Here is a 25495-nt window from a genome sequence, read left to right on the forward strand (position 1 = left end):
TTAGCCCCCGCTGGTCCTACAGAGCCGGGCTAGGTGCCCTTTCTCAGAGGAGCGCCCCCTGCTGGCCAGGGCCAGGTCTGCCCCATAGACACCTCTGGCGCCATGCACTTCCCCTTTAGGGCACCAGCCACAGGCAGGTGTTTTCAGGGGGTGCCGATTTCACTAGCGTCTCTCACCCACTGGACAGGAGCCCCAGGTGGGGTGGCACAGGCACCCCTGGGTCTGGCTTAAGACTGAAGGAGCTCTTGTAACAGTCCGAGGGCCTGTAGTAGCCACCCAACAAATATTTCGTGACTAACTGGCAATGGTGCATTATTTCATGGTATTGACTATCCTTAAAAAAATACTTTTACTGGGGCACCTGTGTGGCTCAGTTGGTGAAGCGTCTGTCTTCAGCTCAGGTCATGATTCCAGGGTCCTGGGGTCAAGTTCCACATCAGGCTCCCTGCTCAGCGGGGAGCCTGCTTCTCCCTCTCCCTCTTCCCCTCCTCCCTGCTCATGCGCTCTCTCTCTCTCAAATAAAATCTTTTTTAAAAGTACTTTTACTGACTACCTAGTATGCCATTGAATTGCTTTACTCAGATTGAATGAGTAACCCCCTACTGTCGGCATCTGTATTATTTCTAATTTTTCTCTTTTCTAAACAGGACGTGCTAAACATTCCTTTACATAAATCTCTGCCCACGTCTCTGGTCATCCTCGTGGATGAATTCCCAGAAGTAGAAGCACTAAACTGACGGATTAATCTACATTCTAACAAGTAACCCATTTGTCTAAATGTCAGCAGGGCCTCAGGTCTGGCGTAAATTACAGTGGGCGTGTGTGGTGAAGTCAGAGCCACGTTTCCTGGTTCCTTTCAGAGAGTCCCGGGGTCAGAAAGGCACCCGTGGGGCAGGTCCCTTGTCTGGCACATGAACCCCCTTTGCAGCACTTCCCATAAAGGGTGGCACGGTGTTGAGTCTGAGAAGAGCATCCGCTTGTTCCCTCATTCGAGCCACAGGTATTCACTGAGTGTCTCCTCCGGGCCTCACACCGTCGGTGGACCCAGGAGCAGAGTTGGGGTGTGTGTTGCCCCTTAGCCGCCTACCGGGAATCTAGACTTGGTTCAGCTTTTACAGAGGATGTGAGCCCCATGAGGGCAGGACCGGGGCTAGCTCCGTCATGGCATGAAGTAAATGCTCGAATGGTCTTATAAGGAATTAGGAGCTTAACATGCAGCTCCTCTCTTCGACAAACTCAAAACCCACCAATACACGTGTGGCTACGTAACCAAAGCAGTATTCTCAAAGTTCAGAAATAACAGAAGGGTTTAGACACGCGCACTTACTCAGAAAGTGACCTAAAGGGCGATCAGATGTATGTGGAGAATGAGTCGGAGGAACCTGAGGTCAGCTCCTGCCCTGGCCATCAGAAGCCCTGCCGGAAATCCCTGTGCCACCGGCCAGGGCTGACGCTAGCTCAGGCTATGAGAGCAAGTGCTCCCAAGCCCTCAGGCCCGGAGACACCACGAGACACTGCGGGAGGGCCTCAGTGCCCCGGCGTGGCTGGCTGGCCCAGCTGCTTTACGGGACGCCGGCAAGTTGTTAGACCATCGTGACATCCTGACAACTAGATGAGGTTCTCTGCTCCAAGACCAGAAACCTTGGAGCTGCCATTTTTCCAGCGTTTTGGCCTCTTAACATTGGGGACTCCAGAGAGCTTTCGTGTCTGTGCGTGTCTCTGTCCAGAGTGATGTGTTAGAGGTCAAAACTGACACTTTTAAGCAAAAGAATGCGTAAGCACACGTGTCCTTATATCAGAGTGGTGACATCATCACCCGTCATAGAGCATCTGGAAAACTCCATGTGCCTTTGCGAGACAGTGAGGGTGGAAAAGGCAAATAACAAAAAAGTTTGGACCTCGTGGACCCTTGGAAGGGTCTCAGGGAGCCAGGAGTCCCCAGACCTCACTCTGACAACCGCTGGCTTCACGACCTTTGGGCTCTCCCGTACCGCTAAGCTGCCACTAGGCGCTTCCGGTTCTTCCTTCAAAACAGGGCCCCTGTATCTTGAATCTGGGCACCGTCCTCAGCCCTCATCACCTTAGGTCCAAGTTCGAGCATAGCAGTCCATCAAAGCTGCCACTTCTCATCATCAAACGAGTCTTCGGAAAGAAGAGCACCACTTGCTCTTGCCCAGGGGACTCGGCGGGCCCCCCTCCATCTTCGGGTGCCCGCGGCTGGCTGTGGGCACGCACCCCCAGGAACCCTCTCCTCGCTGCCCTGCAGCTCCGCAAAGCCAGGCCCTTCCCAGTGTGCAGTGCGATTAGGCACAGTGCTCAAGGCATATCCATCAGCATTAGAGACTTTTTTGCCAAGATACAGAACGTGTTTTCAGTGGCGCAAAGAAATTTAAATGGGAAGAAATTATAGCATGAGCGAGTTCATCCCTTTCAAGATAATCTCATTTAATAACCAGAAAACTCACAAAGATGTGCATTTTATCCAGCTCCAAAGGCAGTGTGGCGAGTTATATATTGTGGTAATTACATGTTTGGGGTTTCATTCCTTCCTTAAACTAGATTTCTATTATTTCAGAAAATCAGCCATTGTCGAAAAGGACTATTCATTTATGTCATTGCTAGGTGGCCCAAGCACTGTAAAAATAGGTCAACAACAGTCCTCTAAATTGACTGCTGATAAATAATTAAAGCTAATGGAATTTTTCTCAAATCTGTGAACTAAAATCTTTGAGAAATTGCCAGGACATACTGCCTGCTGTTGTATAGAAAGATATTTTTTATTTAACACTTCAGCCGAAATGCCATTTAACATTACCTTATTTTCTATCCCGGAGACTGGAGGGAGGACGTGTCCATCTATAATAAAAGTAACCAAAAGTAGGGTGCTCCCATTGATAGGCGCGTGATTCATCTTCAGATAAGACCGGGAGCAAAGGTTTCAGGATCGCGGCACAAAGGGAAACTTCACCTCGCGCCAAACTGTATTTTAAAGCTGAGCACGCCAGTCTATGTCTCGTGCCGTCTGTGTCGTCCGGGTTTCAGGCCTCCACACCTGGGCTGTGCCCTGGCGCACCCAGTGAGGGAGAAATTCCTCGAATCTAAATGACATACAGGGAAATAAGTCCCAAGAACAGTTTTTCTTTTCCAGATAATTAGGATTCCTTCCTTGGTGCCACCAGGACCTTAGAAAAATACGCTGGACAAATACACATGGATGGTATCTGTAGACGAGAGATGGCTTATCAATAAGAAAGCGGACTGTTACGTTGTGGTCAATAAGGCTGGCCTTTACTAATCAGGATGATTCAGACATCATCGGGATGATTTAGAACCTCAAAGACATCAGAATAAAGAATCAGGAGCTCGCTGGTTTTGAACAGTATTCAGTCTTTTGGCTTTAAGCTGTAGAAAAGAGACCATTTTCTTATTTCAGTCTGATGAGTCTCTCGGTGTGGGAAACAAAATCACCAAGTTATAATCACTTTTTGGCCAAGTGGCAGTTCGTTAAACTGTAGTATTTATGTCTAACCTAATGTTGTATTTACTGTGTTTTAATGCCTTTATAAATGGCAGATCTGTTTCTGAAATCAAATGTATTTGTATTTTTCTTTAAGAAAATACTCTAGAGAGGAATTTCTTGATTTGCAAAGGAAATGACTCCATCCTGGTTACCCCTGTCTGGCTAGAACCTGACTGTTTGTAGACTCGGGAGGCAGGAGGCCTAGAGTGGCATTTGGTCCAGAGGGAAGACGTGGGGTGGAGAGGACAGGCTACGGAGCGAGATGAGTGGTGTTCACGAATATTGGACAGGCTGAAGGGGGAGCTGAGCCTCAGCCGCTCACATCTCCAACCCCCAGGCAGACCCACGGGTCTGGGCAGCAGCTTCCTTCATGACCCCCACTCCAGAAAGCGCATCATAGAGCAAGTCAGAGTGGAATCACCTCAGATCTGCTCTGAGGTTTGTTCCAACGCTTGTGAATTATTCATTAGCGAACTGCTGCTGGTAGTCAGAGGCTTCGTGCCCCCTCAGGACAGCTTTCCTCCGAATATCTGCCTTTGGTGGTAGTGCTGGTAGCCCCCCGTATGGGCAAGCCACGACCCCATGTCGAGGCGCATTCTCACGCCATAACTGTCCCAGTAGGGGCCGGGTGGCCTCAGGAGGCCAGGACACCACAGAGGGTCTCCTGCTTTGGGCAGGACATTGGACTAGGTGACCCTTCCGTCACCAGGTTAACCTGATGAAGGGCACAGGTGACAAGCTAATAGCTTGTAATTTAAGAGAGATAGTCCCTCCCCCCAACCTCAGCCTGTTCCCTGTGATCAGTCAGCTGAAGGCTTCGTGTGTGTCTGAGTGGAATCTGGTGTCTTAAAAACATTTTCTATTTCAAATATAACACAGATAGGGTGTAGAGCACAGCAAACCCCTACGTGTGTGCCGTCATCCATCTGTGACCGCCATTGGCCCGCCAACACACTCCTTTCTTCCTTCTTCTCACCCATCACCCCCCTCCCTGTTATATTATTTTGAAGCAAAAATCAATTTTATCCATAAATATTTTTGGATATATCTCCAAGAGACAAGGACCCTTTTGAAAAACATAGCCACAATACCTAAACATAGGCCACTGTGGTTTCCAGACAAGAACAACTCAGGTGCTGTTGTTTTAACGTCCGTTCATTAGCGAGCCATATTTTATCGATCATAACGCCTACACTGGACGCGTCGTCTTACCATCTTCAGAAGCAGAGCGAGGTGTAAAATCAGTGACATCCCAGTTTAATTTAGCAGCACTCTTAACGTCGCCTAAAATCGGGGCACCTGGCTGGCTCAGTCGGGGAGCCACTCTTAATCTCAGGGTTGTGAGTCAAGACCCACGCTACTTAAAAAAAATGTAGCAGAAACTAGTGGTACATCTTACAGGTGACGATACCACATTTAATGAAATATGCCATATTACATAGTGACTTCGTTTGAATATATACCTAAAACCTTTACAAGTCAGAATCGTCTCGCTTGGAGGCCTGAGTAGAGAGGGAAAAACGAGGGGTTAGTAAACTCGTTCGGAGCTCACTTTTCTAGCCCTGGGCGGGTAATCCTCTAACGCATAAGCATTTCTAGGGTTTTCAGTGAGAGCCAGGCTCATATCCTAGCCTGGCTTCTATCAAGGATAGAACAGCCTTAACAGCCATCCCAGCCTTCGCCACCCAAACACAGCGAACAAAATGTGAACTGAGACAGGGGAGAGGGGAAGGGGCAGTAGCCCTGGGCCGAGCGGTTCTGAAGGGGTCCCTGAAGGGGTAGAGACACCGCCCTCGGCACAAGGCTGGTGCCTAAGGTTCCTGTGCCTGCCCCGGGGCCAGGGGTGTTGGCAGCCCTGTGAGAGCTCCGGTGGAACCTTCAGAGGTGATGGCCCAGCCTCTCCGCTGCCCACCCCCTGCCCCCCCCCCAGCCGTGCTCCTGGGAAGGCCAGGTTGTCCCCAGAGAAGAAAGGACCCACTCCTGGGCTGCCACCATAGGGGATGAGACACCTCTGAGAGATGCCATCAGATAGTCCTGAGTCTTTAATGTCATTTCACAGAAATGCATGTGGGTCACCGTGGAGCAGAAGTGAAAGGGACTTTGTAGAATTGAGTAAAATACCCTGAAAAGTCTGGACTATAGACTATGTGGGAAATAGGGACCATTTTATGATGGAGATGTGTTTGTGATTCATAGCCTTTTGTTGACACCTGACAGTGAGCCATCTCCCTTCCCCTGCTTGTCCTTCTGACCCTAAACAGCCGTGTCCTGGGCACCGTTCTTTCCTGGACACAGAGGTGGACCCTACCGGCCACCAGTTCGATATCTATGGCATGGGATTCTGTGATGTGCCCAGCCCGCAGGATGGGAGAAATGGAGGGCATATAGGGAATACCAGGCTCCAGGTTGGGGACAGAACCTTCCCGAGAGACCACCCAAGTGCCCTGAATGGGCAGAAAGCCAAAGATGTACATTGCGGCCAGGGCCTGTGTTTTGGGATGTCGTGCCTCGCAGGTGCTTGTGAACACCACGTGGTGATTTTGTTTTGTTTTGTTCTGTTTTTGGCTTCTAAATCAGCACGATTTTCTCCAGGAGTCATCATTACACAGAAAATTCCTCAATTGCATTTTGCCGTTCAATTTTCTGATCTCAGAAGTGAGTTGTGAATCAGTGGTTTGGAGAACAATGAAAATCCTTTTCACCTAGAAGCGTCTCTCTATAAACACTGCTTATTATTTGGAATGCACTCAAGGGAGAGAAGGTTGAAATGCGCTGTTCTGGCTTTGCCAACAGACATTGATATTAATAATCTCAAGGACATCACTTTCTATGTGTTAAGATGTTTGTTGCTTTTTGCTCAATAAATGGTACAAAATCAGAGCAAATTTAAAACTGCGCTGCAAAACCTGTCAGTGTAATTAGTGGGTACCCCAAAATTACAGAGTTGTTTTTTTTTTTTTAAATCTTTGTGTTAAATCCATCATTATCAGTTCACGGCAATATGATTTTCATTGGCCTGACCCCCACTTTCTTCAGTTTACAGTTGCAGAGAAGGGCACATAGACACACGTGGGGACCAGCATGGCTGTGTCTACAGTTGGCAGTGCTGTGCAGACAGCAAAGGGCACCGCATTCTGAAAGGACAGTAAATCATGTCATGTGCTCACTGATGATGGTGGGGCGGCCCGCGGTCACATGAAGTGAGCATCCTCGGCCCCATCTCCTTAGTTTAGTACGAAAGCAGATAATATTTGCAGGTGGCAGAATTGGATAAGGAATTTCTCAAACTGCCAAAAATAAAATTGGAATGGGGGATTTTTAGCTGGTGACTTGAAATACCTACGAACATACCGGTTGTATGTGTTTGGGTGTGAATATTTAGTACCTTTTTTCCTCCAAAGCGTTTCAAATATACGTATATGTGTGAGTACAAACACACATCCAGCTTTAATCTCTAAACAGTTATTTGAGGGGTGCCTGGTGGCTCCGTTGGCGAAGCATCTGCCTTGGGCTCAGGTCATGATCCCGGGGTCCTGGGATCCAGTCCTGCATCATCGGGCACCCTGCTCAGCGGGGAGTATGCTTCTCCCTCTCCCTCTGCTCCTCCCCCTACTCATGCACATGGCTCTCGTTCTCTCTTTCTCAAAAAAATAAAATCATTAAAAAAGAGTGTAAAAATATATATCTAGAAGGTGATTTGAGCAAGCCTGTCATGAGATGTTTCCATGTCCAAAGGAATGATTGTGCTCTAAGCCAATACAGTGAGTTGGTCAGAGCAGGGCCAGTGGAGATGAGTTTATTTACAGTCGTGATGGAAGGCTCGGCGCTTCTGCCTTCCGGAATGCTGCAACAGAACACAGGAACGCTTTTCTCATCTCTTCTACTTGTCCACGCTGGTGTTTTCGTGAGGCAGGCCCGGAGCCAGGTTGGCAGGCTGTGGGGTCAACTTAGAGCAAGCGACCTCGAGGGCACCCGGGTCTCGTACCCGCACCAAGGCCTCCCTGCACTCACGCCCTGCCTGCTCTTCTGTCATCCACGGGGGTCCCAAATGCCTCGGCCCCGCCACCTTTCACATTCCGTGACCCTGTCCAGTGTCAGCGTTTCCCCTCTGAGTCTGGTCCCATTGTAAGATTCTTGAGTAACCCGTGTGTGCTCCACCACATGTCACTGTCTAGGCAGTCCCTGAATGTCACCCCTGTGCCCACACCTGGCCAAGGTGATGGATTCCTTTACAGAGTCTCGCTGTGGCACAGGCCTTGGAGAGCTGGGGTTACACCCTCACTGCTGGCCGTGCGACCTTGGACCAGTTTTCTTCCCCTTCTGAGCCTCACGTCTCCTCAGCTGTAAAATGTGGGTGTCTGTCCCTTCTGTTGTCAGGGCTGCTGCGTGTCACATGCTCAGTCATGAGAACTGGTGTTAACTCGGCCTGAGACCGTCTTCCCTACTGTCCCCACCTCTCTCGTTAGAGCTCAGAGCCCCAGCACCTCAGCTCCTCACAGGTTGCTCTCCACCCCCTCTCCATTTGGGGTGCCCTCAACGCCCCCAGGAACTCCCCGGCTGCTCAACCCAGCAGTTTTCTCGCACCTCACGTCTGTGATGCATCTGTTCCCCTGCCCTCCTCCTGCTTCTCTTGATTCTTGTTCTTTCACGTCTCCCTCTGACCATCTGAGAAGGGGGGCTGGCCAGCCTCGACCCTTTCTCCCAGGAGAGCCCTGATTTGTGACTGCCTCTCTTAGCCTTGAGCTGCTCCATGAGATGGTGGGGTGGCGGGGGTCTGGGGCGGGGGCACTGGACATGTGGCCGGTCTGAAGTGAGATGTGCTGAGGCGTAAAATGCGGATTTCAGAGGCTTATTAACACCAGAAAAAGAGGTATTGTTCTTTGTCAATTAAATAAATAAGTTATAATAAATTCAAATCATTTTTTGTATTGATTACATGGGAAATGAAAATAGTTTGGATGTATTCATTTCATCATTTCTTTTTGCTTTTTCAGTACAGCCGTGGGAAATTTTAAGTCACGTAGGTGGTCAGCGCCTGGTTTTGGGCCCTGACGCAGGCCCCTCTCGCACGACCAGGTCTTGATTCACTCTGAAGGACTGATTGTTTAGCCACTTTTCTTCCACTTACTCACTCCTGCACCCACTCCGTGTCTTCTGAGGTCCCCCTGTGTGCCAGGCCCCGTTCCAGACACGCACGGGACTGAGATCAGCGCCCCTGTAAATGCAGCCCGACATCGCATTCAGTCTCTCGGGAGCAGCCTCGTATTGGTGCCAGCCAGGCCATGGGCCACAGAGGGCGCCTGATGCCCCTGGGGGGCCACGCCTGCAGCCCTGCCCCTGTACTGCGTGGGGTGCCACTGACGCTCCAGGGAAAGGAATGGCAGACCCACGCAAGGTTTAAAGCCTCTCATGCCTTGATTTCCTCAGCAAAGTATTGTCCCGCCTGGTGTTGGATGCTGGAGATGCCAGCTGGGGGGCGGTGGGGGGACTAAAACCCGATCCCTGCCCTCAAGCAGCCCCCAGTGTGGAAAGACGAGGGTGCGCTTTTACCATCACAGCTGTCTATACAGATGTACAGTGAGAAGCGACGGGAAGCACGTCCTGTGACATTGGGGACTGGCTGCTTCCGACTCTCAGTAGCCAGATCGAGACATGTGGAAAGCCTTAGGAGTCCCCTCTCCAGAGCCCAGGGACCATCAGGAGCCACCAGCTGTCAGAGCTAGCGAGACAGGCCTGCAGACGACGTGTGGGTGGGGCGGGAGCTCAGCCATAGCTCCCTGGAAAGCGAGGGGCCATCCCGAAGCCCAGGCCCGGGAGAGGCCGCGGAACCCACCGACGGTTGTTGGACAAGCATCATGTTGAAGTTACTGTCCTACAACTGTTCACATCTTATTTTTACATAGTAGATGAACATGGGTTTGTGGCCTCTTTTTTTTTTTTTTTAAGATTTATTTATTTAGGGACGTCTGGGTGGCTCAGTCAGTGAAGCGTCTGCCTTTGGCTCAGGTCATAATCCCAGGGTCCTGGGGTCAAGTCCCGCATTGGGCTCCCTGCTCAGCAGGGAGTCTGCTTCTCTCTCTGCCTGCCGCTCCCCCTGCTCGCTCAGTCTCTCTCTCCCTCTCTCTCTGACAAATAAATAAAAATCTTAAAAAAACAAAAAAGATTTATTTATTTATTTTAGAGAGAGAGCTAGCAGGGGGAGAGGCAGAGGGAGAAAGCGAATCCTCAGGCAGACTCCCCGGTGAGCACAGAGCCCGACACGGGGCTCAGTCTCATGACCCTGAGATCATAACTTGAACCAAAATCAGGAGTCAGACGCTTAACCGACTGAGCCACCCAGGCGCCCCGGTTTGTGGCCTCTTGAGAGGAAGATTCGCAGCACATCTGCGGAAGCTGGGTTTGCGTGCCACGGGCCAGGCTGTCATGGCTTCGTGAATGTTCGCCAGCTCTTCTCTACCCCCTAGGATGCGTACCCTAGCACCAGGCTGCTTGGTGAGAACACTGGAGAATACAGCCACACCTCATTAAACAGTCGCTTTCCTCAAAGTCAGTCTTTTTGGAAAACAAACAACAGACAAACTCCATCCATCATCCTGTGTCTGCACTTTGTGACCAGAACAGTCCATTGCGCTCGTCCTGCCCGTCTATCCTTGCCCCGGGGCAGGGGAAGGAGGGCAGGGGACCAGCCCGGCCCCACCCCCAGTTCCCAGGCCTTCTCTACAGTCACCCTGCCCTCCGTGTCACCCTGTCCCCAACACACAGTGGGCTGTTCACGTTAGACCTTCTGCGTCATGACTGGTTGCAGGTTTCTGACGATGGAGCGTGGCTCATCTCTTGTGGTTACGACATGGGCTCTTACCATTGATCTTGGCTGGGATCCAACGGTGATCCCCCTCATTCTTCACCCTTTTCATCTCTGGTTCCCCACTTATCCCTTTCAGTGTACATTGTATCTCCTGTCCTCCTGAGAGGAACACCGGCTAAGGGAGTCTTCTCGCCCTCCTCTCTGCCTCCGGCTCGCTTGGGCCATCCAGGCACATCTCCCCAACTCTGGGTCCCTGACTTACTCACATCTGCAGAGTCTCTGACCTAGTAGAACCCCGGGTCCCGGGAATCAGATGTGGGTACCTTTGGGGGCTGTCTACCACAGATGGCCTTATTTATTTAGGAAGAGGCTGGTAAAGAGTTTGACTGCTTTTTTTGTCAGTGAACTTGGTGTAAGAACATAGAAAAGGATGCGGCAGGAACAGAAGTACTGGCTTCTCCGGGGAAATAATGGTATCACCCTTAGGGATGCGACATATGGGAAAATGGACAATTAAAAGGAAAATGATAATACTTTTCCATCAAATACTTGTACAGGGTCACGGTACAAAACAACGCGGGTTAGCTGTGCTCAGCAGAGAGCTTGTAGTCTAATAGATCGCTCCACAGGGCTGGAGGGGCCCCGGATCTGTGCTGTCTGGCGTGGTGGCCGCCGGCCTCGTGTGGCTGCTAAGTGCTTGAAAGGTGGCTTCTGCGATGGCAGGACCTGAATTTTTAAGTTCAGTTTAATTAAGTTACATTTAATTAAGCTGGTGGCTACATACGGGACAGGCCGAAACGAGGGGTCCTAACCTGGTTCCTAACCTGGGTCCTAACCTGGGTCGTGTGGGTAGGCTTTGGGAAGGCCACAGTGAAATCATTCATAGAGTTACAACCCGGAGGGAAAAGTCAGTAGCTTTCCTCAGATTCTCAGAAGGCTTCACAACCCAGAGTGGTTAAGGGCCCTGGCCCAGAGGAAGGACACAGGAGCAGGAAACAGTGGGAGCCGATATTCCTAACACTGCTCAGCTCCCTGAGGGAGCGAGCTGGTTTCCGAGCTTAGGATGGAAGAAGGGCCCTTGGCTTAGGGGCTTGGCTAAAGGAGCACAGAATGCTGTCTGTCAGTTAGCAAAGGAGCAAGCAGGTGCCACACCTGCTCCCGTGTACCCACAGCTGACAGGGCGGCTCACCTCGGGGGGCGGAGCAGGCCCAGGGCCGGGCCTACTTAGAGAATCACAGCATCCCAGAGCAGGAGAGGCTGAGGGGTCATCTCCCACCCCTTGTGGGGTGTGGGGGTTCCCTCTTCATCCACCTTCAAGCGAGGCTTGAAGGTCCTGGTGCCCGAGAAGGCTGTTTTCTGCACACTGAGATGGATTCAGGATTAACTCTGAATTTGCTGGAACACTTTCCCCTGAATGATGTTACTCATCATAGTAAAAGTGGTTCGTATTAGTAAGTACTTAACTGCACCAGGAGCAGTGCTGTCCCCGATGATTGTTTCAGGGAAAACACGGTTACCCTTGAGCTTGATGGGGAGGGGAAACCGAGCTTAGGTAGAATGGCAACCCACGCCCCCACAGAGAGTGAGTGGCCGGGCCAGAATTCTGAATCAGGGCTCTGCTTGCTGCCTTCCACCTGATGGACCAGGTTCTGACCCAGGAGCTGTAGACAGAAGTCCGGACTCTTCACCTGCCCAGGAGCATCTGTGTATTTGACAGTGGGTTCGAGGTGGCGTGTGCATGGACGGGCATGTGGAGACGCGGCCTGCAGCGATCGTGCCTGCCTTCCCAGCCCAGCTGCTGCTTCCTCTGTGAAACCGCCCCTCGCCCCCTTCCTCTGAATTTATCCTTCCTCTGTGCTCTCCCCATAGCACCTGGGCTCTTATCCTGAAAGAATACTTTACCTCCTTCCTGTGTTATGGGTTGATTGGTCCGTGTCCCGTGTTTGCCAATACTCATCAGCTGGCGTGTGCATCAGGCTCGGAACCTGAGAGTAGGTAGATGCCTGGCTTTGGCCCGGACTTATGAAATCCGATCTGGCACGTAGGTCATGCTCAGTGAAGACGTCATCTGCCCATCTCTCGGTGAAGGAGAAGTTGCATTATTTCAGTCTGTTGCAAAGTCTTTGAAGCACATTCTCAATTCATCTTTTTTCCAATGAGATACAGTCGGTATGTAATGTTGTGTAAGGTGGAGGTGTACCGTCGGTTGGTTTGGTACTTTTCCATATTGCAGTGTTGCTGCTGTGGTAGCGTTAGCTAACACCTTTATCACGTTACATAATTGTCATTTCTTTTTTGTGTTGAGAACAGTTAAGATCTCGTCTCTCCGCAGCTTTGAAGTTTATAATATAGTATTATTGACTATAATCACTATGTTGTGCATTAGTCGCTTCATTGGAAAGAAAATATTCTCAAGGAGATCATACAGACTTCCCTCTGGGGTGTTCCATTGTTACGGGAGGGGTACCTGTGGCTTGGGATGAAATTTCCACCGACCGTATCAGACACGGATTCAAAACAGACATATCCCCCAGTAACAGGGCTCAAAAGAAAGAGCTAAAATGCAGGATGGTGGCCCCAGGTCCTTTTCAGATACAAACAAGTCAAATGTACAATAGAATATCTCTATTTTATACTAAGCCGCTTATCTGAGCCTGACACCAGCCGACACTGGAGTCCATAGCACATTCAGAATGAGGGGTATGTAGCCGGGCCTGGGGCAGAAGAAGAGTCTAGCGGTATTCCCAAGTAAGTTCATTTCAATTAGGGCGCACCAGTCGGCATGATTTATGTTGTACGAATGAAGGAAACGGACAGGGGAGGTACCAGGATTGCTTTATCTAATGATAATCATCACTGAATTCAAAGCTGTTTTTAGGAGGCCTTAACGAATGTTTCCCTTCTCTTTCCTTCTCCAATGGCTGTTTCCTGACCCACCCCCTTGCTCCAGGATTTGCGCAAGCAGGTAGCGCCACTGCTGAAGAGCTTCCAGGGGGAGGTAAGCATTTATATTTATTTAATATCCTGAGCCACCCGTCATAGTTCATTGCGTTTTCTTTTTATTCTCATTAAATAAATGCCATTGACAGAAGGTGCTTGCCCAGATGGAGCCTTCCCAGCTGCACTAACTCAATGTCATGTGGATTTTGTGCTTCCCAGTGTGATATTTCCACTGGGTCCTCAATTAAAGCCCGTATGGAAGGTGAAGCCATAGCTGGAATGTAAGAAAATGTGGTAGATTCAGGGGCGAAGCGGCCTGCATGCTTGTGCTTCCCACAGTGGACTGAGTTTGTCCACACTGCAGCCTTCAGGAGCCCACGGACCTCCTCAGGCTCACTGGCTCCCCGAGTTAGCCTGGGGCCGCGGCCGCCGTGAGGCCTCCTGTGTGGGAAGGATGGAGTGGGGCAGTCTGGTGCTTTCCTGCACAGCTACTGGGGCAAGAGGGATTTCACCAGCTTGAGGCCTGAAACAAAGAACAAGGGGCAACCACGAGGAGTAAGTTTGGGCTCAGCGTAAGGGAAAGCTTTCTCCTGGTCCCTCCAGAGAAGGACCGCGCCATCTAGCAAGGTGGCAGGGCAGCCCTCGGAGATGTGAGCCATTGAGGTGGGTGATACTCCAGGTCCTTCTCAGCCCTTTGTGGAGACTCAGTGAACTCGAGAAAACCAGGCATTTTGTTACTGTTGTGGAGTTAGCCATTCCCGGCTCTTAGCTTCTCCCGTTGGAACGACGGCAGCAGTAATGATACTGAGGAGCGGGAACAAGACTTTTTCAACGCCCTCAGAAGAACCCAAATCAGTAGCGTCTTGAGAATTTTATTTTCTTGCAACTTCCTGATGCCCAGAGCGCACGGGGAGGGGGCAGGATTTGAGGAAGTGAGATGGCAGGCTCAGGAGGGGCGGGAGGCAGTGGGCCGAGCCAGCTGAGTTCTGAGACACGCAGCTAAGGACACCGGCATCCTAGGCCCCGAGCTCCAGAGGCAGGGGTCGGGGCTGCCCTCTGGCAGATTCTTCAGTGAGCAGGTGACAGCAGAGGGGAGGGTGAGGGCACCGTGCAGGAAGGAGCAGGGACCGCTTGGCACCACTGCGGGTTTCGGGAGGGACGCCACAGAAGGCTGTTCTGTTGACCATCCCCTGCCGCAGGAAACCCTCCCGTGCTCAGCCCTCTGAGGCTCAGGGGATATCACTATCCCAGGTCTGGAAGGACATGAATTGCCTTTCCTCACAAATGCATTTCCAAACCCTGGTTTTCTGAGTGAGACTGTCACCTTACACCTGCCCACATTGATCCGATCTCTTCTTTTACCCATTCAGCAGCTTTTGTGAGGCCCAGTGGCTTAGTGTTTCTGCCCCTGAAATAGCTCAGTGTGCTGGTTTGGGTGGTTTGCTTGTTTTTTGTTCTGTTTGAAAAATTTTCAATCTGCATAAAAGGAGAAAGAACTAGTATAACCAGCATGCGTACACCCTTTACCCAGACTGCCCGCTTGCTAGCATTTCACCACGTTTGCTCCCACTGCCCTTTTGTTCAGCATTTGAAAGTAAGTTGCAGATAGCCCGGCTCTGTACCCCTAATCACGTGCATGCATATGTCTCCGAAAAGTCAGGTTGTTCCCCAGTATCACCACATAAGCCCAAGTACCACACCCGGGAAAGCAACACTCATTCCGTGGTAGCTAATATTTGGTCCCGAATCAATCTTCCCCAGTTACTCTCAAAATGTCTTTTATAACTGCCCTGACCCCTAACTGGGGTTCAGTCAAGTTCATGTGTTGTACTTCAGGAACGGGCGTATATATGTTTATGTACGTCCACCCCCCCACACGCATGCATGTTACATGTGCATTTCTCCTTCAGTGTAAAACTCTGTCTCCACACCCTCTGACTTTTAAGAATGTAACCCACTTATATGATAGCTTACCCCACATTCTGAATGGGGTGGTGAGTATGCTTCCAGATACATTAAATTTGAAATGCCTGAGAGACATTCAGATTTTTCTTCACCTTTTCTTAAAAAGGCTATTTGAAAAATAAATATTGTTATAGCACTGCTAATATTTACCATTGCTAATTGCTATGTTTATATTAAATAATTTGTGCTTTCTAGTAAGCTAATTTGAGTAGAAAGGGCTAACTCCTACTTGGTTCTGAAGAAGGAACGCTCATAGGAGAGGGCAGCTGCAGACGGGGACCACATGACGGTCAGTTTTCTGATGAGTAAGGCCAGAAGCCAGCGTGTCTCAGTGTTTCGATGGGGCAGGATCCATTCAGCTTGTTTTTCTGAAAAGTTGCCTTCTCTAATCAGAGAATTACTCTTGTATCCTTCATTAGTGCCTGCTGAATACAATTGTATGTATTGGATATATTCTTTGAGTTTATCCCAAAGTGCTTGCGTTCCCCCTGGTACAAGGTATGATGTTGTAAAAACATGTGCTTTGCCTTGGAATTTGTACAGATTACTTCGCTATTTGAGATCCCGAAAAGAAAAATCAAAGCAAAGAATAAGATAAAGTTTTCAGACAGTGAGAAATTCACACAGGACTTCAGAGTTCCTCCCTGAGGGTGTATTTGTAGTGTGTTGTACCGTCATGGGAAATGTTAGCCCGGCCAGGGTACCGCTCAGGCCCTGCAGTGTTTTCTTGTGGTTCTCAGGGTAAATCCAGACACCTTCCTTTCTGCGGCTGGTGAGACCCACGTGATTGGACAGCTGCCTCCCTTTCTACACTCCTACCACTCCTTACCGCCTATTGCTGGATACACGCCATTCTGAATTTCTTCCGGGCCCTGGCGCGTTGAGCATCCTCGCCAGCTTGGCACGAGCCGAATAGCCTCTTTGCCTGGCTCCTTTCAGCTTGGATGCCACTTCCTCAAGGGACGTTTTCCCCGAGCCCCAAATGATAGGCCAGTTCCCCTCCACCGTGTGCTCCCATTGCACACATGCGACTTGTGACGCATTTGTCATCGGGCTAAGAGCCTCTGTCCCTTTGTCTCCCTTCCCCTTTAGCCTGTAAGTTGTGTGAAGGCAACCACTGTGCCTTGTCTCATTGGTCGTTGTTTCCCAGCAGCAGCCACACCAGGAACTAAAATCTTTTAAGGCTCTCAAAAATGGCCAGGGAAGGGGGCACCTGGGTGGCGCAGTCTTTAAGCGTCTGCCTTCGGCTCAGGGCGTGATCCCGGCTCAGGGCGTGATCCCAGCGTTCCAGGATCGAGTCCCACATCGGGCTCCTCCGCTGGGAGCCTGCTTCTTCCTCTCCCACTCCCCCTGCTGTGTTCCCTCTCTCGCTGGCTGTCTCTCTGTCACATAAATAAATAAAATCTTTAAAAAAAAATGGCCAGGGAATAAATGATTGAACAGTGAGGTGCCTCTGGAGGTGGTTTTTAAAACATTTTGCCTCCATCCTTTCTTCAGATTTTGCTATATTAATAAGGAGAAAGGGGCGCCAGGACATCTGCTCGGGAAATAGCTTTAAAAGAAACTAGTGAATAACTGTATCTGTTGTCTTTGATTGAAGATCGGTCACTTGGAGTCATTATAGCAAAGCCATCAAATTGAGCTCACACCGAAATGTGATGGAATGATTGACCGATTGACCACCATACCTAAGTTTGCCTGTTTCACAAGCCCAGCCAATGGATCAGTGCGGGGGAGAAAGTTAATATTTAATTCAGAAATTCAGGCAGTAATTCAGACAGTCCCTTCAGTGATGTGACACAGTCTCTGGGAAAGTACGAAGTCTTGGAAATTGTCTCTGCCTCTCCTTGCTTCTCTCCCGGACAAGGGTCCTGGTATAAAAGGTTGAGGAGAGGGAGGAGTTGGCTTGGGCCCTCCTCCTCTTGGCTGTAGGGGAGCTGGATGCTTAAGCCAAGTGTTCTCAGAGAGGAAAATCCTCTTAAGAAATAACTTAGATGCTTATATCAGGGAGGAAATGAAAGACTGAAAACCTATGAGCACCCAGCTTAAAACATTAGAGAAGTTCAACAGAATAAGCTCAAAGAGAACAGAAGAAGGAAATAATAAATATAAATAGTAATAAAATCTGTAATTATTTAAAAAAAAAAAAGACCCAAGAGAGAAACAGCCCAGAAATTGGTTCTTTGAAGAGACTTCCTAATCAGGAAAGAAAAGGTTAGTAATGGAAACAGGGTACCTTTGCAGCCACAGCAGAGATTAAAAAGATAGTGAGGGAATATTATGGTCAATTTCATGCTGATAAATTTTAAAACGTGGACAAAATAGATACGTTTCAGGAATACTAGAATGCACCAAAGCTGATTAAAGAAGAAATGGAAACCCTGAGTAGCCTTGTAACTATCATGGAAATGTTTCCATCAGGTAGGGACGGTTTTCACAAGTGTCCTGTCAGTCATACATGAAACAGACAAGTTCTATTCTTTGCAGACTCCTTTAGAGAATAGAAAAAGAAAGAGCACTTCCTACCTCCTTTTGCGAAGCAAGTATAACCTTGATACCAAAACCAGACAAGATTAGCACAAGAAGAGAAAATTCAAAGTCAGTCGTATTTGTGAATAGATACATAGAAGTCCCTAAAGGAGTGTTAGTAAATGGAATCCATCAAGCTCTGTGTATCCCAAGAATGCTGTTCGGTTGAACATTAGAAAAATCTATTAATGCACATTAATATTAGCAGATTAAAGGGAGAAATTATCTTAATAGAAGAAAATAATTTGATAAAATTCAGCATCCATTCATGATAATAAAAACAAAACAAAAACCTACTAGCCATGTGATGTAGAGGGGAACGTCTTTAACCTGGGGAAGTATTTACCAAAAACTTACATGAATCATTATACAAAGTAATATCAGAAATATTCCCTTAAAAATCAGGAGGAAGACATGCATGTGTACTATTGCGACTTTTACTTGACATTGCACTGGAAGTCTCAGCTACCATGGAAGACAAGAAGGAGATCAAGTATTATCACAGAAGAAACAAAACTATCATTTTTTAATTATTTAAGAAGGACGCTGCATACAAAATCAATATGCAGAAGTAATTACGTGCTTCTACATTGACAGAAAACTGAAAAGGATACAACTAGAGTTAGCAACAAAAAATAAAGGATACCTTTTCTGGAGAAAAGTAGATCATTTATACTGAAAGATATTAAGAGGGACTTAAATAGAGGGACAGACGGTATGCAAGGGTAGAAATTGCCACTATTATTAATGATAATGATAATTTCCACCAAATTGATTAGAGGGAGTCATTGTAATTCCAATCCAAATTCCAACAGAATTTTTCACAAAACTTGAAAACTGATTCCAGAAGTGATAAGCGAGAACAAGTAGTCAGTAATGGTGAAGGTAGCACTAAATAGAGGGTTTGCCCCACCAGATGACGAAAGCTACAGTGAGTGGCACAGGGTTAGATAAATACAATCATGGGACATAGTAAAGCAATCAGGAACTGACGTGCATGTATAGAAGCCACAGTGTTGTAAAGACAGGAGTCTAGATCAGTGAGGAAGGACAGGGTTTTCAGTTAAGGGTCCTCTGACAATTGGTTATTCTTATGGAATTAAGTGAGATTGGATCCGTACCTCACACCATATGCAAACACAAATTACAGGTGAAGACTTAACGCAAAACTTTAAACCTCGTAGAAGAAAATATAGAATATGACGACTTTGGGTTGGGTAGGATTTCTTGGAAACCATAAAGGAAAAAATCGTTACATTTTAACTACATTAAAAGTTTTAAGTAAAAGCTTCATTTACTTATTTATTAATTACGGAAAGACAATCTACAGAAGGTGGTGTTATAAGCCTAGGGCACTGCTCACTCAGTTTTACCTTTGTGTAAACTAGGAAAAGGCTCCACCTTTCTCGAGACAGTTTAATCTGTTGGATAATCCATTCTTACCTGAATCTTTTTCATAATAAAGACCAAATGTCTCTGATGTGAATGGTGCTCCCTAGGGCCAGACTGTCAACAGATCTTGTGTGGGGGATCCCTGGCCGCATGTCACAACTCAGGAGGCCACAGTTGCCACATACACAAGGATTAGTATTAGGAAAGCATTAACAAACTTTTACCTATTCATAAGAAAAAGAAACATATCCCAATAGGAAAATGGGCAAAAGCCACAAACAGCATCCTCAGAGAAAATCAGAATGGCCAATAAATGCATGAGAAGAGGCCCAACCTCCTAAGCAGGGAAAGGCAAATTAAAATAAGTTAAACACAGCTTTCTGGTATTTGCCAGGTTGGCCAGAGTCCAGAACTCAAGACAGGAGTGTAATTTGTGTAACTGTTGTGAAAACCAGTCTGGCATCAGATACCAGAGCCACAGAAGCACATACACCTTGACACCACCCTTCCACTGCTGAGTATAAATTCTAACTAAGCTGAAACACGGGCCCCAGGAAGCCAGGGCAGGAGTGCTTGAAATTCGTAAACAAGCGGAAACAACCCATTTTCCATCAGCAGTAGAAAGAATAGGCAAAGAGCGTTCTAGTAGGGGAAAGTGAATGACACGTGAAAACGGGCACTACGGAGCTGGCATTGTTTAGGAGTATATGTATATTTTTATTACGTAATCAAACCATAAAGAAAAGGTTAAGTAGGAAATTCAGAATACAGGTTATCATAGCTAGGCACAAGGGAGGTTTCAAAGGTCATGGCAGTCTTCCTACTCACAGGTGCTCGTTTTGTTTTTTTTCTACTTTATATATTCTTTTGTAAGCATGAACTGTTTTGAAAAGAAAGAATCGTGCTTCTGAGGCCGTAGCTATGGGATTGTATTTTTGCGTGTGAGCTGCTAAATATTTTCCCCTCTCTTTGCATTTCACGTACGGTAGATTTTAATCTCAGGGCAAGTGGATGTTTTCTGGTGAGGCTGTGCACTTGGGAAGGCCGAGGGGGAAGGCACATTTGTGGGAGTGTCCACAATGGCATTCATGGGACACGAAGCAAGTCCAAGTGCTGTGCTGGGTGCTTTCCGAACATAAGCTCGCCCCGTCCTCACAACACTGGAAAGTTCTGAGGAGCCACAGCCCGGCAGAGACCCCTGTCCTGGGTGTTCAGTCTCTGCCCGTCTGCATTCTGAAATCGCTAGTATGTTCCATCTTGAGCCAGCGTGAGTGGGCAAGCACCTGCCTTATCCCCCAGCCCTCTGGGCCAGGCTTCTGCAGAGAGCCCTCTCCACTCTGATGTGTGCCCGTTACTCTTCGACCCACCCCGGTCTGGCATCTGCCCCTCTCCCTTGACTCTGGTAGTCCTCGGCTCTCTCACATCAGGGATGTTAAGCCCGCCAACAGCTTCTCTCGATGTTGGTCCCTTCTTTTGACATCCCATGATAGTACGCCCTCCGGGTTTTCTGTCCACTTCTCTGGCTGTTGATTTTCAGTCTTCTTGGGCAGCTCCTTGGCATTCAGCCCTCTGAGTGAAGGCATTCTGTGCAGTATAACCTCCTGGAACCCGTCTGCTGAAAACCCAGGTGTCTTGTCTCTAACTCCGTCCCCTTTGCGTTCCAGGTTCATAGGAGACTGCCTCTTGCGTATTACCGCTCACGTGATCCACAGGAGAGCACTCTGAGCCCATGACCGTCCCATCGCCAGTTCCCATCCCTGCCCCAGGTCTCCTGCTGCCTCCTTTCCCTTCTCAGAAGTGGCCCCGCAACCCACTTGGCAGCCTCAGCTGGAAATCTAGGACACCTTCTCCCTCCCGTCCGCCCCACTCTCCTCCATCCTTCCTCCCAGCGCCCTCATCTGCCCGCATCTTTCCGTACCTACCACCCATAGTCTGTCCTAACCTGTCATGTGTCACCGAGGCCACTGCAGTGAGTCATTCCCGAACCAGCTTCTGTTCCAGCCCCTGCCCTCTCCACCCGCACTGTTGCTCTGCATGTCGCCCAGGAGCAGGAGTGCGTCACTTCCTGCTTACTGCCCTTCCGTGGCTCCAGTGCCCTTGAGGCAGACGTGGAACCCTAACCTCAGCCTTCAGGGTCCCTGGCCTGGCTGCGGCCCACCCCCTGCCCAGCCCCCTCCCACTCCCTTTTTGGTGCTCCCTTCAGCTGTGATGCCTTCGAGAGGTCTCCTCTGACTACCAGTCCAAACCGAGGCCCTCTTCCTGTTTCTCTTGTAATACCCTCTCCTTTCATCCAGAGTGCTTTTCTCCTTGTCTTTGTGGGTTTGTGTCCACCCACTGTCTCTGGACTTTCTACGTCTGTATGGCCTCTGCATACCCACCCCCTGGCCCTAGTGCGGTATGCAGTAGGTGTCCATTGGCTGGTTGGGGTGGACGCAGTATCCTTATTTTACAGATGAGGAAGCTACGCCCAGAGAGGGAAAGGACCCATCCAGAGGCACACAGGCGATCTTGGCAGGACTGGGACCCACCACCATGTTGGTGTCTCTGATACGTCTCGGGAGACGGGGAAGTGATGCCTTCCACCCTCCATCATCTTAGTCGCCCTCCCCGGTCTATGATAAGGACAGTGGGTGTTCGTCTTATGCAAAGTGCTTTGCAAATGCTCCTGAGGCTCCCCTCCTCTTCTGACCAGCCCTTCCTGCGTGGATGTTGCCCTCCACACCTTGTCCTCCGTGGGCGTAAATACCCATGACTGCGTGTAGACTTTGCTACACGCCTGATCTGCGCCCCCTGGAGGAGCAGGGCCTTGGTGAACTGCAGGCGCCCTCTTGCCTGTGTCACCTGCCACCTGGCCCACACGAAGGGCCAAATCATCATTTGAAACTTGCCTCCGTCCTGAGGGCCCACATACCATGAAGACTCGGAGCTGTGGCCAGGCCACGTGAAACTCCACATCGCCTCTCGTGCCGGGTTTTACTCTCTCATGTCTGTTGCGTTCTCATTCAGTGAAACCCTCTGGCTTTGTGCAGCTCTGGGCCAAAGAGGAGCTAAGGATATAACCTTGGACACAGTCCACCAAGCCCCTGCTGCCTTGAAGCTTATGTCCTAATGAAGGGAAACGTCATAAAGACAGGGTCATGTCAGATGGGGACACGTACTGTGAAGGAATTCAGACGGGAAAGCAGGTGGAGCAGGGGGGCTTCTTCCGAGACCAGTGTCGTCAGGGAGGCCTCTGCCGGGAGGTGGCATATGGAGGGAGACCTGAGAGATGAGAAGAACCAGACAGGCTCCAGGCTGAGCGGGGGCAGCGCTCCGGGTGACCGGGCGCCAGAAGGAACGCTGCGGGGATGAGGGAGGAAGGCAGGCCAGGGCAGTGCGAGGCCCTGTGCACACTTGCAGGGCCATTTGACAGATTTTAATCAACAAGCAGATGAAACGGATTCACGATGGGTAAACAGTCCGTGAATTCATTAAAAGTTGTGGGGAGTTTCAGGGAAGTCGTGTAGCTAGGATCGGTTGTGCTATAACGTCCTTCAGTGCTCAGATCTAAAGGCCACGTCTAAATAAAGCCAGAACGTCCAAGTGCTTTACTCCAGAGAACATGTCACAGGGAGTTGGAAGGACCTGGGAGCCAGCCCGGGCGCTGTCGCTCACTCTCCTGTGACCTCGGGCAGCTCCCGGGCCTCTTTCCGCCTGACTTTGCTCTTCTGTAAAATGAGTGGGTGAGCGAGAGAGTCGGCAAGGAGCCCTGTAGCTCTGAAGAACAGTATGACTCAGTGGACTGATAGTTGGGTTGACCGTCATCAGCAGAAAAGAAGAGGACATCTGTCAGCAGTTAGAGCCACTCAAAAATGGAGTGAGCTCTCATCTAAGGGAGTGAGTTTCCTGTCCCTGGGAGTATTCAGACAGGGGCAGAGGACCACCCATCAGGAGCGTGGTCCGCTCTTACCATTCTCCTTTGAGTCCCCGTCCTGTCTACACTCAGCGAGTGCCGCGCTGAGTGTCATGGGCAGGGTGGTGTCAGATAGGATTAGACCAGGCTGCTGTTTCCAGACTGGTCCTCGGAGGGACCAATGGGCTGCATGAGAATCACCCATGTGTTACCAGAAATTCTGCTCCCCGGCTCCTCCCGGTGAGGTTCCGATTCAGCTGCTCAGCCCTGCTGAGGAATTTGACAAAGTTCCCCCCCCCCCCCCCCCCNCCGATGCTCATGCGTAGCCACTCGTCGGAACCACCGGCCTGGGTTCCTGGCATAGGCACGTCCTTTCAAAGCCAAGTTCTGTGGCTCTGGCCACACGAGCACCTGACATGGGCAGGTAGGGAGCTCCATGGTGGAGCTTTGAAAGTGTTTCCAGGCTTTTCAGTCCTTGGCTTCTGCTGAGGCCAGACTGGTCTTTTCCCTGCNCACTTCCTTTCAAAGCCAAGTTCTGTGGCTCTGGCCACACGAGCACCTGACATGGGCAGGTAGGGAGCTCCATGATGGAGCTTTGAAAGTGTTTCCAGGCTTTTCAGTCCTTGGCTTCTGCTGAGGCCAGACTGGTCTTTTCCCTGCCCCCAAACATGCCTTGTGGTTTCCTGCCTCTGACCTTCTCCTGAAGTCATGGCGTCCATTTTTAGAACCTTCGGCTCTTCCTCACCTGTAAGAATCATTTCCATCCTTGAAGACCCATCTCAGCCCGAGTTTCTCCGTTTTTCCTTTGAGGGCCCGCATCTTCGCTTCGACGTCATACCCTCTTCCTTGCCCTACCGCGCTTGCTCAGCAAAACATCCTTCACCGATGGCTCACCCACTCACGTCCTCCCCCGTTAATAAGTACTCAGCAGATGCTGTGTGCGAGGCTCCCTGCTAGGTTCCTGGGGACCCACAAGAACAGTTGAGGCTGCTTCCCCTCGCAGGGGCGCCAGGACCATCTGTGAGTTGGGACCCAGTCTCCCTGACAGATGATGATGGAGCAGACGGGGCTTCACGAGGACCCCAACCTCACCTGCTGTCCTGACCCCTTTGCTGGGGGGGAGGGAAGAAGGGGGAGGACTTGTTCCTCAGCCCACACAGCCGTCTGCAGACTCTCAGGCCTTTGCACGTGTGTGGTACTTGAGGGGACGGTGGTGGCAGTTGCGGTGGCCGTGGTGGTGACGGTGACAGTGTTTTAATTACCGTACAGTGCCGTCCGAGGGCCCGGCACTGTACGGTGTCTTCCTGGAGGCCCCCTCTGTGACGGCTCAATTAGGGGAGCGGCAGGACTGTGGTTCAGTATTCGGGCCAGCTTCCTAATTGAAAACACATTCTCTCGTCCGAAGCTGCAGCTGGTTTGGTTCTGCTCATGCAGAAAAGGATATAACCTTGCCTAACATAGGAAATGAACGGTTGAGAGAGAAGCCAAATTCAATTTCAGTCAGATATGTTGAGGCTAAGCCCGTGATCTATGGAAGCAGGGGAGCGAGCCGTGTGCATGTGGAAAGGGGCGCACTCAGCGGCCCATTAATCACGGCCGCCCGCCCGGCGCGGCCGCCACCGCGTGTGCCACTGCGCCCGCGCCGCGCCTCCGCCAGGGGCTGGCCAGCAGCCAAGCACTCCAGAAGTTAACCTCTTAAAGACCCGGAGCTGCTTTCTGTTGAATAAATGTAATTTTGTGGTCAGAAATAAATGCTTGTGATGTAGCAGGAGCTTTGGAAACAACAGCCAGCCAAAGCTATTACAAATTGCTCCGTGTTGTGGAAGTCAACAGCATGCATCAAAATTCCGAGTGTATGGCAAATTGATTTCGGCCCAGAGCTCTGCAGCTATTCAATAAAAGTCCTATTAAGCCATTGTATGTAATGAACAATCCAGAGCAAATCTAATATTTTCAGTGGATAATTATTTTTAACATCCTCTCGGTAACCATCAGTAGAGGCCTTGGATGTTTATAGCACGGACCCGCGTGCCGTGGGCCCTCCCCCGCTTTCATGTGCCTCTGCCGGAGGCCCCGAGACAGGCCCCCCCCCAAACTCGGGGCTCCCGCAAGGTTCACCAGCAGACCCTGCTCCTGAAGAAGGGCTCGGGTGGTTTTCCAGCACACGGAGGGGCCCCGGGAAGCACTGGGTGAATGAAAATGAACTGAGTGGGAATGGAGAAGGGGCAGTGAGAGAGTTCTAGAACAAGTGAGTCAAAAGCTGTGTCGGCAGAGTTGGCTCAGCACCAGAGCCTCTAGAGACTGGAGGGTCACAGGTGAGGAATTCGAGGTGCTGCGTGCTGAAGGGACCAGTGCCAGTGCCCGAAAGGAGCCCCAGGTCTTGCCTCCTGCATTTCTGCTCCTTGACAACTCGGGAAGCAGGCTCCATGTCAGGGAACCCCTGCTGATGGAG

The 25495-nt window shown here is 49.9% G+C and overlaps 1 protein-coding gene across 6 annotated transcripts in view; it reads left to right on the plus strand.

Annotated features, from left to right (window-relative positions):
* Positions 1-25495, plus strand: part of CUX1 (cut like homeobox 1) — a 358600-nt gene that overhangs the window by 150672 nt on the left and 182433 nt on the right. For all 6 annotated transcript variants that reach the window (XM_034669958.1, XM_034669957.1, XM_034669959.1 and 3 more), the window contains exon 3: positions 13276-13323. In XM_034669958.1, coding sequence (XP_034525849.1) covers positions 13276-13323 — 48 coding nt within the window. The remainder of the gene's footprint in view (positions 1-13275; positions 13324-25495) is intronic.

Source organism: Ailuropoda melanoleuca, chromosome 10, assembly GCF_002007445.2.
Source record: "Ailuropoda melanoleuca isolate Jingjing chromosome 10, ASM200744v2, whole genome shotgun sequence".
NCBI lineage: Eukaryota > Metazoa > Chordata > Mammalia > Carnivora > Ursidae > Ailuropoda > Ailuropoda melanoleuca.